Source organism: Dromaius novaehollandiae, chromosome Z (genome assembly GCF_036370855.1).
Source record: "Dromaius novaehollandiae isolate bDroNov1 chromosome Z, bDroNov1.hap1, whole genome shotgun sequence".
In the NCBI taxonomy this organism is placed as follows: domain Eukaryota; kingdom Metazoa; phylum Chordata; class Aves; order Casuariiformes; family Dromaiidae; genus Dromaius; species Dromaius novaehollandiae.
In genome coordinates, this window is record NC_088132.1 from 73,013,911 (window position 1) to 73,026,182 (window position 12,272).

The 12,272-nt window shown below is 59.3% G+C and overlaps 3 protein-coding genes across 3 annotated transcripts; all 3 read right to left on the reverse strand.

Annotated features, from left to right (window-relative positions):
* On the reverse strand, window positions 1–1,508 carry LOC135324908 (avidin-like). Its single transcript, XM_064501985.1, has 4 exons — window positions 1,275–1,508; window positions 569–779; window positions 299–419; window positions 1–223 (listed from the first exon to the last, which is right to left on the reverse strand). Exons 1-4 carry the CDS (start codon window positions 1,464–1,466, stop codon window positions 190–192), a joined length of 558 nt encoding a protein of 185 aa, XP_064358055.1. The 5' UTR covers window positions 1,467–1,508; the 3' UTR covers window positions 1–189.
* Window positions 1,509–1,567: 59 nt separating this feature from the next.
* LOC135324909 (avidin-like) lies at window positions 1,568–3,020 on the reverse strand. The gene is made up of 4 exons (XM_064501986.1): window positions 2,712–3,020; window positions 2,407–2,617; window positions 1,864–1,984; window positions 1,568–1,696 (listed from the first exon to the last, which is right to left on the reverse strand). The coding sequence occupies exons 1-4, from the start codon at window positions 2,781–2,783 to the stop codon at window positions 1,651–1,653; spliced, it is 450 nt and encodes a 149-aa protein (XP_064358056.1). The 5' UTR covers window positions 2,784–3,020; the 3' UTR covers window positions 1,568–1,650.
* Window positions 3,021–8,833: 5,813 nt separating this feature from the next.
* LOC135325084 (avidin-like) lies at window positions 8,834–11,028 on the reverse strand. Its single transcript, XM_064502561.1, has 4 exons — window positions 10,957–11,028; window positions 10,653–10,863; window positions 9,542–9,662; window positions 8,834–9,412 (listed from the first exon to the last, which is right to left on the reverse strand). Exons 1-4 carry the CDS (start codon window positions 11,026–11,028, stop codon window positions 9,367–9,369), a joined length of 450 nt encoding a protein of 149 aa, XP_064358631.1. The 3' UTR covers window positions 8,834–9,366.
* Between the last annotated feature and the right edge of the window lie 1,244 nt (window positions 11,029–12,272).

Below are 12,272 nucleotides of genomic sequence, written 5' to 3' on the forward strand. Positions count from 1 at the left end.
TTGCATCCATGCTGAGACGGCTTTATTGAGTGCTGGCAGGGCCCGTGAGCCGGCGGGCACAGGGCACTGGGGCAGGGTGGAGAGCAAAGCGGTGGTGCTTCCCTGCCAGGGACAGTGCCGGGCTGGTGGAGGAGGAGGAGCGACGCAGGCGAGAGCAGGGGGTGCAGCTGGCTCCGTTGCCTCACTGTGTCACTTGATCCGGGTGAAGATGTTGGTGCCGATCCTGCAGGAAATGGTGTCACAGCCCCGGGAGGGTGGGCGGCCCGCACCGGGGTGGCCAGGCAGGAGGGGCACTCACCTGGTGGCTTTCCAGCTGTCCCTGCGCGATGGCACCTCCTCCCGCAGGAGCCACGTGGTCTCCAGCGTCTCCTTCCCCTGCCGGTCCACGAAGCACTGGCCCACAAAGACGGTGATGGAGTCTGCCCGGGGTCAAATGGGATGCGGAGGGGCTCAGCACCCACACCTCCATGCCACCCACAGGAACCCGGGCGCAGACAGGCGCCCGCCATGCTCCCCAGACCCACGGACACCCCAGGGCCCCCCATCCCCCCGAGGGGCACTGCCATACCTGCAAACTGCCACTGCACAGTGAAGCCGAAGGTGACCTTCCCCTTGGTGCTGGGGTGCTGCTGGGCCCCTTTCAGGGGTGACACCACGATCCGCTTGTTGGTGGCCGCCACCGCGGTGTGGTAGGAGCCGGTGAAGGCCCCGGCCGCATCGAGGGCCGAGAGGGTCATGTTGGAGCCCAGCTCGTTCTTCCACAGGCCCTGCAGCTCGCACTGGGGACCAAGGGGTCACGCCGGCACCGTGCCGCAGCCCGGGACGCCTCCGCTCCGGCTTGCCAGGGCTGCCGGGATGGGCGCCGGCTGTGCCACCGCACAGGGCTGGGGCGCTGCGCAGCCCAGCTCTGCCCGCGGCCCAGCACCCAGCCGGGACCGGCAGCCCGGGGCACCGGCTGCGCCAGCACCTCCCCTTGCCCCTGGCAGGACAGCCCAGAGGCAGCCCCCAAACTGCAGACGCTGCAGCGGCTGGCACGGCACAGCACGGGCGCGCGGCCCCCTCGGCCACACATGCTGCACCCAGGTATGGCACAGCGTGGCACAGCGAGAGCATGCAGCTCCCTCAGCCACGCACACTGCGCCCAGGGACGGCACGGCACACTGAAAGCACGCAGCCCCCTCGGGCATGGACATTGCACCCGGGGACGGCACAGCGTGGCACGGTGAGAGCGAGCAGCGCTTCAGCCACGTGCGCTGCGTGGAAGCTGCCCTTACCTTCCTCGCTGAAGTGGTGCTGAGGCTCAGCAGGGCCACGGCAAGGACGAGCGAGCAGCTCTGCCTCCCCATTGCCGCTGGCAGCGGGTGCCGGGAGCCGGGAGCCGGAGCAGCCCCTGCTCGCCGCGCCTCGCCCGGGCTCCGGCTCCGGCGCCCTTTATAGCGGGGGCTCGGCGCGGCGGTGCTGCGCATGCCGGGGCCGCTGCCAGAGGACGTCTAACCTCCCCGCCGCCCCCCCGGTCCCCCCCGCCGCGGTGCCGCGGGACGGCGCGGAGCGACGAGAGCGGGCGGCCGTTTGCAGCAAAGCTTTATTGGGGGCGGGGGGGGGGGGTGGAGGGGGCTTCGGCGGCTGGGGGGCAGCACCGCCCGCGGCTCCTCACTCCCTGCGCGGTGCCCGGCGGACGAAGACGTTGACGCCGACTCTGCGGGACGGAGCGGGCGGAGCGCGGTCAGGGCAGAGGCGCCCGGCAGCAGCGGGCCCGCAGACGCGGCCGCCGCCGAGCACCAGCGGCGCAGGCCCTGCTGCGCCCCGGCTCCGCGCCCGGCGGCGGCGCCGGGGGCCGCGCTGCCCGCTCCGCCCGGGGCTCACCTGGTGGCTTTCCAGTCGTCGCCGAGGCTGCCGACCTGCTCTCGCAGGAGCCACATGGTCTTCAAAATTTCCCTCCCGTCCTCGTCCACGAAGCACTGGCCCACGAAGACGGTGGTGGAGCCTGAAAGCGCGGAGCGGAGGCGTGACGAACAGACGTGAGCGGTCCGGCTCTGCCCATTCAGCCCCCCGGACGGGACTTGCCCCAGACATGAGCCGGACACGGGGCCTGGGAGGTGCCGCTACCCAAACAGCTGCAGGGCTGGGGCTGGGGGAGCGTCAGGGGCAGCACGGGGGAGGGCAGGGCACCGCCCGGGACATTGCAGGGCAGGTTGCAGCACTGTCACAGACATCACAGGGGATCAACACAGGATCATTTTTGGTCAGGGTCACATTGCAGGGGAGGGCAAGGAATGGGGACATCGCAGGGGTGGCAGGGGACCATCAGTTGCATCTCCGGGGAGGGCAGAGGATATCAGGGACATTGCAGGCAAGGTCAAGGGGCTGTTGGCGACACCACGGGGAGGCTGGGGAAGGGTGAAGCACCTGAGTAACTCCAGTTGACAGTGAAACCGAAGGTGGGCTGGTTGCTGTTGTTCTCACGGTGCTGGGATCCCTGCAGCGGCGAAATCCTGATCTTTCTGCTGGTGGCTGTCACTGCCGTGTGGTACATGCCGGAGAATTCGCCTGCTTTGTTCACAGAATTGATGGTCATATTGGAGCCCAGGTCATTGATCCAAAATCCTGTCAGGACACACTGCAAAGAAGGAATCAGCATGGGGTGCCTGGCACCCAGCCCTAGGGGACAGCCAGCAGTGCCTGGGGCCAGCCTGGCCCGCGGCCGCCTTTACCTTCCGCTCAGCAGAGGAGCTGGGAGTCACCAGCGCCAGGGCGAGCAGCAGGAGGATGGCAGCCACCTGCATGGTCTCTGCGGCTGGGAGGTGCTGGCTGATGCCCGGGATGTGCTCCTCGCAGGTCTCTGTCCGGGTGCCGGCTCCCCCTCCTTTTTATTGCTGCCGGGGCTCCTGGTGCCAGCTCTGCCCAGGCATTGCATAACCTGGGTGTTTCCAAAGTTGTGGTTCTTAGCGGTACGACAGGGCGATTGCATGCAGATGTTTCCAGCAGCTTGTGTGGAGCCAGCTGCTCCTTGCTCGTGTGCCCCCGGGGCGGGGGCCAGCCCGGCCCCCCGGGAGCAGGGCATACCGCTGGCTGTGCGCAGGCTCTCACTCTGCTGTGTGGCTCACGGTGGCTCCACTACAGACCAAAGTGGTGCTTGCTTAAAGTCTTAGACCCCGATTCCCAGAGAAGAGCGGCTGTTGGGCCGGGGCCAGAGCTCTTGGGCTGCGCCGGGGAGGTGGGCATCGCTCTCGGGGTGCTGGGACTGCCACGCTGGAGGGTGCTGAGTGCCCGGGCAGGGGGATGGGGCTATCACAGCCTGTGTGCGATACACACCCGGCCCAGATGGACACCCCAAACTGACCCCCTGAGCCAGGGAAAACCCCTTCCAAGGGCTGGGCCCCTAAAACCCTGCCTGCTGCCCGTTTTCCACCCTGCTGCCATCCCTGGCACCTTCTCCTGGTCCTCTCCACACACCTGCCAGCAGGGCCCTGCACCCCTTGTTACCCAGACGCCCCGTGTGGGTGCCGGGCAGTGTTAGCCCCAACCCAGCCTGGAGATGGGAGCAGCGCAGGCAGCCTGACCCCGCTCCTCGGTGCTGGATACCCTCCCGCAACCCCATCTGGGACCAGGCATCCTGCAAAGGTTTCCCCAGCCAGCCCAGCATGGCTGTGCATGCCAGCCTGGCCCAGGCGATTTCTGTCAGACAGCAGCACCCCCGTGTAGCCCCCCCGCTCCTGTGGTCAAGCCTGTGTCTTCATCAGCCTGGCCCCAGAGAAGAGCCTCCCTCCTGGCTCTTCCGAGCAAGAGCCGTCAGATTAGGAGTCTTCTTGTAATCCAGACGTGACATCCAGTTCCTCTTCCTGCCTCAGCATTATTGCAGACTAAAGAGTAGGGACCGCTAAGAGTAGGGCAACGTCCGGAAATCCTTTGCCCTGGCATTATTGCAGACTCAAGAGAAAGGATCCCAGAGGCTTAAAATTCACAGGTAACTTTGGTGTGCACACCTGGTAATATTTATTCAAAACAAAACAAAACAAAACAGGACTGGCATAAGTTGAATGCAAGGACATGTGGTGGGGCTTTGGTCCTTAGCTGCCGGTTACCTCCTCCCCTGCCCTGTCTCCGGCTCCAGCAGAAACCTCCCTGGCGTCTGTTTGTTAAAGACTCCGACCTCAGGCAACATGGTGGGCTCGGGCGAGACATCACAACCAGGAGGACCCCTTGTGCGTCTGGTCTCTTTTCCCTTTATTCCCTGCTTTTACTGTCGGGCTGGATACTCAGCTCGGCAGCAGAGACCGCAGGCTGACGTCAATTCAGGGGCACAGGTCCCTTCTGACTTTCCTTTGTCTCCGACATGACTGAAAATGGGAACTAGAGAGTTGAAGGAAACCCCCAAGGAGATTCCAGCATGTGACATATATTTACATAGGTGCTATTCTCTCAAACCCTGCAAGTATTTAAGCAAATGAAATGTCTGGGCCAGCTGCATGGAGCCGCAACCTTGTCGAACTGCTCCAGTTCCACGCTTGATCCTGCACCACGCCTGACTTTGTGACGGCTGGTTTGCCCCCTGTCCACTCTCGGCTGCTGCAGCAGCTCTCTCAGTCAGCAAGGCTGACGGTGTTGTTCTTGGCCGCTCCCTTAGTGTCTCAGTCCTGCATTCGGTTGCTGCCTTGTTGTTGCAAAGCAAAACTCAATATTTTTCCAACGCACGACTGACAAAGTATGAATGCGCACTTTTATCTCCTGATGCTATCAGTCTGAAATGATGCTCAGCTCTTAATCCTGCTTCTCTTTTACCTACTGCATCTGATGGCGAACCTCATGACTGTAACCTGTTAGGTGACTTATTTTCCTCTCCCTGGCTGCATCCTAAAGGTGTTCCTTTAACGAATCCTGACCTTGTCCTATTTGTGGACTGCTTGCGAGATTCACGTGGTACCTTAGTAGCTGGATTTTCTGCCTGTACTCAAAATCAGGTACTAGAAGCCTTTGCTCTCCCTGGTGGGACACGAGCACAAGTAGCTGAACTGGCTGCTTGAACTCGCGCCTGGATTCTCACTAAAGGACTCTCTGCTGCAATGTATTTGGTGCCTAGGAATGGCTTTGGAGTTGCTCATGACTCCAGGCAGCTTTGGAAACAAGGGGGACTTCTGACCTCAGCAGGAACTCCTCTTCGTAATGAGCAATACGTAGCAACTCTCTCAGGTGCTTTACAGCTCCCTTTAGCAGTCGCTATTGTGAAATGCCAAGCTCATGCCTCTTCCCGCAATGATGTTGCCATTGGAAATGCTCTTGCAGCTCAGTCTGCAAGAAATGCAGCCCTTCACAGTCTGCCGTCTGCAAGTGCTATATTTATTCCTTGTCCAAAGATCAGACCTCCTTCTCATGCCTGCAAGACCTTGTGCAGTTGCAGGACAACATCCCTCAAATCAAGAAGGACATTTGGTTGCGACATCACTGTTCTTTGCTCACTGACACTCTTGGGTGCTCCCTGGACGGCTCCCTGGTTGCGCCTCGGAGTCTCTCCTGCCTTTCCTTGCTTGCCTGGCCCAAAATTGGCTTGCACCATTCTTTCCCTCAGGTTCACAAGAATAGTGTAGTACTTGTCCTGTTGGTTTAGCCCACAACGTGGGAAACAGACCATCCCTTCAGCTCAGCCCAGGCCCCATGGACCATTTGTTAGCTAACGAGTTGATTTTATGCAAATGCCTAAATGTTGTACTCCGGAATGTGTTCTGCTAATAATTGACACGTTCTCCAGCTGGGTGGAAGCTTACCCTTCTAAACGCGATGACGCTACCAGAAGAGCAAAAAAGCTGCTGAAAGAATTTGTTCCCCGGTTTGGACCACCTTTGGTAATTGAGAGTGACCGAGGCACTCATTGTACGGCACTGATCATTTGCGATGCGTGCAAAGCTTTAAGTACTGAACAGCAATTGCACTGTGTGCATCACCCGCAATCAAGGGGGCCTGTGGAATGAAAGAATGCCGATGTGAAGACCTGCATTGCAAAAATGGGTGCAGAAACTAACCTCAAGTGGCCAGAGGCCCTCCCGATCCCACTGATGCATAGCTGAAACACGGCACACTGAAAACATGGACTCTCACCATATCAAATCCTTACGGGAAGGCCTACGCTGCTGCCACTCACACCTCCAACTGACAACCCGGTGACTGGGTATGTGTGCAAGGACACCAGAGAAAGAACGCTCTCCAGCCCTGACGGCAGGGATCTTACCAGATCTTATTAATCCCCAAGCCTGCTGTATGCTACAAAGGACTGCCCTCTTGGATACCTGCATCCCACTGCAAGAGAGTAGCAGCACCTGCAGAACCCAGCCCCACCAACCTCTCTTCTGAGCACGAGCAATCAGATCAGGAACCCCACTGTAATCCAGATATGACTTCCAGTTCCTCAGCCTCTCAAACCCCATGATATAACCTCAGGTCTTGAAAGAACCTGTGAGTCCTCTTCACATTGTTGCAGGCAAGAGCGAGTCACGGAGTAGCATGCCCTCTGAAAGAGCGTGTGTCTTGGCGGTGTCTGCGGTCCCTGCTATTGCACTGCATAAAGTCTAAATGGTGCCCGTTGTGAAGAGGTGGCGACTTTTGGTAGGCTTCACAATCTACCTGAGCTCCACCTCAGCACACCTAGGATGGTATGACAACATGGTGGTCTGATGGATGCAAGGGCTGGCCAAGCCCACAAACCAGTCACAAGGTTGGTTCTGCGCTCATGCTCCTCTCGGCACCCCTGGGGAGATGCCAGCCCTCGCATTCCCCGATAATAACAGCTGGAGGCAGAAGTTTCATGACACGCACAGCTTCTCTAACTCCCAGACAGCCACGGTTCCCAAGGACATGTTCTATCGCCATTCAGTAACACCCTATGACAACGCCGTCTGGTGTCCCCCCCGGAGTCAGGCTGTGAATGTTAGGCCTTTCTGTGGGGACGATGAATATATCCCATTGCCAGTTTGGGTTACGTACCTTTGACAACGGCTCAGCGACTCTGTCACATCCCAACGGTTCCAGGACAGAGGAAGACTTGCTAACGAAAAGCCAAACTCCCCAACCCGTGTATAGAGTCACAGTAGATAACGGAACCTGGTGGCTGACGGGAGAGGGCCGAGTACCCAACCAGTGTGGGGCCAGTCATATGCAGGAAAACACGTGTACGTCAACGGCTGTCCAACTAATGCAGCAGCATCCACTGGCTACCTCGTGCCCACTGTTCAGGGCTTTAGCAATTAAAGTGCCTCAGAATAGATGACCATGATCCCCTGCGGCAGAAGCAAACTGTCAATGACCCTTGGGTTCAAAGACTAACACGATTCCATCAAGTTGTTCAATGCTTCATACCCTGCTTAGGTGTGGAAGAACCTGAGAAGGCCAAATTAATACTTCGACCCCAACACAACAAATAGACAACTCAACCTTAGACGCTTTGCAGGCACTGCATCAGGAAATGCCATCTTTTATTGGGGTGGTGGGGCAGAGCCCTGGCATTGCCCTGGACTTTCTGCTAGCTTCTCAAGGAGGAATTTGTGCTTTAGTGAATGAAAGCTGTTGCTTTTCTGTGGAGCGGGATCAGAGAGTTGAGCCTGACTTTGCCAAGATCCATGCAGGCCTACAAGGACGAGGCACGCTGACAGCGGAGCAGCCACTTGACTGGAGGCGACGGGTGTCTAACCGAGGAGGATGGGTTGGTGAATGGTGAAGAGGTCTCTAAGATTAGTGATTAGAGGAGCTCTGATCATTATAATTCGGCGTGTTCTTGGAAGGCTTAGTCACGGCTGTGCATTAGGATGTATCAAGTGACGCAAAAATACCACGCTCCCCACTGGTCAATCCCAACACGAAATGAAGGGAATCCGCAGACGAGTGCTGCAGACACTGCAGAAGGAGCAAGGAGACATCCATGAGCTCACGAGCATGCAGTATGGAGGAGAGCGAGGCTGGAGAAGCCTCCCAGGGGGCAACGTGGAAGCAGAAGAGCATCAACAGTAGTGCGACTGACTCCGTTTTGCTGGTCGCTGCCATCTTGGGAGCGAGCAGGGGCGAACTCGTGAGCCTTGTGTGCACCCTTGAACCCCGTGGAGCAGCGAGGCCAGACTGGATGGAGCCGGGTGGTAGTTGAAGCGATTACTAGTGGAAAAAAACCCCACTCTCTCAGCTCCTCCCTGTACGTATAGCCAATGAGACGATGACGGACAGCGGCTATACCTCCCGAAAGGATGTCTAGAAGCCGAAAGGAAATTGCTGCGAGTAGAGTTTTCTAGGACAGCTCTGGTGCCCTGACGGCTCCTCCAGGAGCTGGCATCATGTGGCAGGACCACAGGCTGCTGCCCTCAAAGGCCAGGGACCACCTCAAAGGTAGGAGACCTTTTAAACTTTCCATCGGGAATCGGAGTGAGGACTGCCTGTAAGCTCCTGGATGATCGCCAGACAAGCGAGGCTTCCTTTTTTTTAACGAGAGTCTGGAGGAGTGAGCGTGAGGGAGGTAAAGTAAGCTCGCTGTAAGAAAGGGGAGCCAAGGAATTCCTGGTTTTGCAAAGAGCAAGGTAAGGCCTGGAAATCCTTTGCTTTGGCATTATTGCAGGCTAAGGAGACGGGACCACCAAGAGCAGGCTTGCTGCCGCAGCAGCTCCCTTAGTCAGCCATGAAGTGGGGGGATACTTTTGGTAGGCTTCACAAGCTACCTGAGCTCTGCCTAGGCACACCTAGGATGGTGCTACGCTCTTGCCAAGCTGGCTTTCGGTGGAGGAAAGCTGTTTGGTTTACAAAGAAATATCCCCGGTGTTTTGGAATTTTGTATTTTAATGCTGACAACTAATCATGGTAACGCAGGGCTTTTAAAAATGGCTTTAATTCTGTAGTTCTAAAATTCTCCTTATGCCGTGTTTGTTGCTAGCCAGAGAGTCTGAAGCGACGCAGTCTTCCACCGGCTTTTCTCAGCTGTTCTTCAGCCATTTCCCGTGCTGTCACTCGGGCTCCCGCTGCCCTCAGGGAGCCCCGCAGAGGGAGGCGTTTCGGCTTCGGCAACACGGAGCCCCCGGCGCTTCCCCGGGCGCGGGCCGTCCTGCCGCCCCCGCGCGGCCCCGGAGCCCCCGGCAAGGGGCGCCGGGCGCCGGGGCAGTCCCTGCTCGCCGCGCCTCGCCCGGGCTCCGGCTCCGGCGCCCTTTGTGGCGGGGGCTCGGCTGCCAGACGGCGTCTCTCCCCCCCCGCTCCCCCCGGCCGTGGGCCCGCGGGACGGCGCGGAGCGACGAGAGCAGGCGGCCGTTTGCAGAAAAGCTTTATTGGGGGCGGGGGGGGGCGGGGGGGGGCTCCGGCGGCGTAGGGGGGCTTCGGCGGCGGCGGGGGGGCAGCGCCGCCCGCGGCTCCTCACTCCCTGCGCACCGGTTGGCGGGTGAAGACGTTGACGCCGACTCTGCGGGACGGAGCGGGCGGAGCGCGGTCAGGGCAGAGGCGCCCGGCGGCAACGGGCCCGCAGACGCGGCCGCCGCCGAGGGCCCTGCGCCGGCTCCCAGCCGCGCCGCCCGCTCCGCCCGGGGCTCACCTGGTGGCTTCCCAGTCGTCGCCGAGGCTGCCGACCTGCTCTCGCAGGAGCCACACGGTCTTCAAAATTTCCTCCCCGTGCTTGTCCACGAAGCACTGGCCCACGAAGACGCTGGTGGCGTCTGCAGAGGCGGGGGGAGAGCGCGGGGCGGAGGCGTGAGCCGCCCCGCGGGACGGGGAAGGCGGCGGTCCGGCTCTGCCCCCTCCGCCCCCCGGACGGGACTTGCCCCAGACGTGAGCGGGACACGGGGCCTGGGAGGTGCCGCTACCCAAACAGCTGCAGGGCTGGGGCTGGGGGAGCGTCAGGGGCAGCACGGGGGAGGGCAGGGCACCGCCCGGGACATTGCAGGGCAGGTTGCAGCACTGTCACAGACATCACAGGGGACCATCGCAGGATCACAGGGTCAAAGAGTGGTTGAGGTTGGAAGGGACCTCTGGAGATCATCTAGTCCAACCCCCCCGCCCAAGCAGAGTCACCTAGAGCACATTGCACAGGGTTGCGTCCAGGCGGGCTTGGAATATCTCCAGAGAAGGAGACTCCACAACCTCTCTGGGCACCCTGTACCAGTGCTTGGTCTCCCTCACAGTAAAGAAGTCTTTCCTCGTGTTCAGACAAAACTGCCTGTGCTTCAGTTTGTGGCTGTTGCCTCTTGTGCTGTCGCTGGGCACCACTGAAAAGACTCTGGCCCCATCCTCTCGACACCCTCCCTTCAGATACTTAAGCACATTGATAAGATGCCCCCTCACTCTTGTCTTCTCCAGGCTGAACACACCCAACTCTCTCAGCCTTTCCGCTTAGGGCAGATGCTGCAGTTCCCTCATCCTCTTCATAGCCCTACGCTGGACTCACTCCAATAGCTCCGTGTCTCTCTTGTACTGAGGAGACATGAAACCACAGGGGAGGGCAGGACGCCATCCAGGACATTGCAGGGGAGGGCAAGGGATGGTCAAGGACATCCTGGAGGAGGAGAGGGCACCAATGGGGACATCGCAGGGGTGGCAGGGGACCATCAGTTGCATCTCCGGGGAGGGCAGAGGATATCAGGGACATTGCAGGCAAGGTCAAGGGGCTGTTGGGGACACCGCGGGGAGGCTGGGGAAGGGTGAAGCACCTGAGAAACTCCAGTTGACGGTGAATCCGAAGGTGGGCTGGTTGCTGTTGTTCTCACGGTGCTGGGATCCCCGTAGTGGAGAAATCTTGATTTCGTTGCTGGTGGCTGTCACTGCCATGTGGTACGTGCCGGAGAACTCGCCTGCTTCGTTCACAGGCTTGATGGTCATATTGGAGCCCAGGTCATTGAACCAAAGTCCTGTCAGGACACACTGCAAAGAAGGAATCAGCATGGGGTGCCTGGCACCCAGCCCTAGGGGACAGCCAGCAGTGCCTGGGTCCAGCCTGGCCTGCAGCCGCCTTACCGTCTGCTCAGCAGAGGAGCTGGGAGTCGCCAGCGCCAGGGCGAGCAGCAGGAGGACGGCAGCCACCTGCATGGTCTCTGCGGCTGGGAGGTGCTCGCTGATGCCCGGGATGTGCTCCTCGCAGGTCTCTGTCCAGGTGCCGGCTCCCCCTCCTTTTTATTGCTGCCGGGGCTCCCGGTGCCAGCTCTGCGCAGGCATTGTATAACCTGGGTGTATCCAAAGTTGTGGTTCTTAACGATATGACAGGGCGATTGCATGCAGATGTTTCCAGCAGCTTGTATGGAGCCAGCTGCTCCTTGCTCGTGTGCCCCCGGGGCGGGGGCCAGCCCGGCCCCCCGGGAGCAGGGCATACCGCTGGCAGCGTGCAGGCTCTCGCTCTGCTGTGTGGCTCACGGTGGCTCCACTACGGACCAAAGTGGTGCTTGCTTAAAGTCTTAGACCCCGATTCCCAGAGAAGAGCGGCTGTTGGGCCGGGGCAAAGCTCTTGGGCCGCCCTGGGGAGGTGGGCATCACTCTCAGGGTGCTGGGACCGCCATGCCGCGGGGTGCTCAGCACCCGGGCAGGGGGATGGGGGCTACCACAGGCTGTGTGTGATACACAACGAGCCCCGATGGACAACCCAAACTGACCCCCTGAGCCAGGGAAAACCCCTTCGAAGGGCTGGCCCCCCCTAAAACCCTTCCTGCTGCCCGTTTGCCACCCTGCTGCCATCCCCAGCACTTTCTCCTGCAGATAATGCACACAGTGCAATTGCTGTTCAGTACTTAAAGCTTTGCACGCATCGCAAATGATCAGTGCCGTACAATGAGTGCCTCGGTCACTCTCAATTACCACAGGTGGTCCAAACCGGGGAACAAATTCTTTCAGCAGCTTTTTCGCTCTTCTGGTAGCGTCATCGCGTTTAGAAGGGTAAGCTTCCACCCAGCTGGAGAACGTGTCAATTATTAGCAGAACACATTCCAGAGTACAACATTTAGGCATTTGCATAAAATCAACTCGTTAGCTAACAAATGGTCCATGGGGCCTGGGTTGAGCTGAAGGGATGGTCTGTTTCCCACGTTGTGGGCTAAACCAACAGGACAAGTACTACACTAGTCATACTACAAAGTATGAATGCGCACTTTTATCTCCTGATGCTATCAGTCTGAAATGATGCTCAGCTCTTAATCCTGCTTCTCTTTTACCTACTGCATCTGATGGCGAACCTCATGACTGTAACCTGTTAGGTGACTTATTTTCCTCTCCCTGGCTGCATCCTAAAGGTGTTCCTTTAACGAATCCTGACCTTGTCCTATTTGTGGACAGGTCTTGCTTGC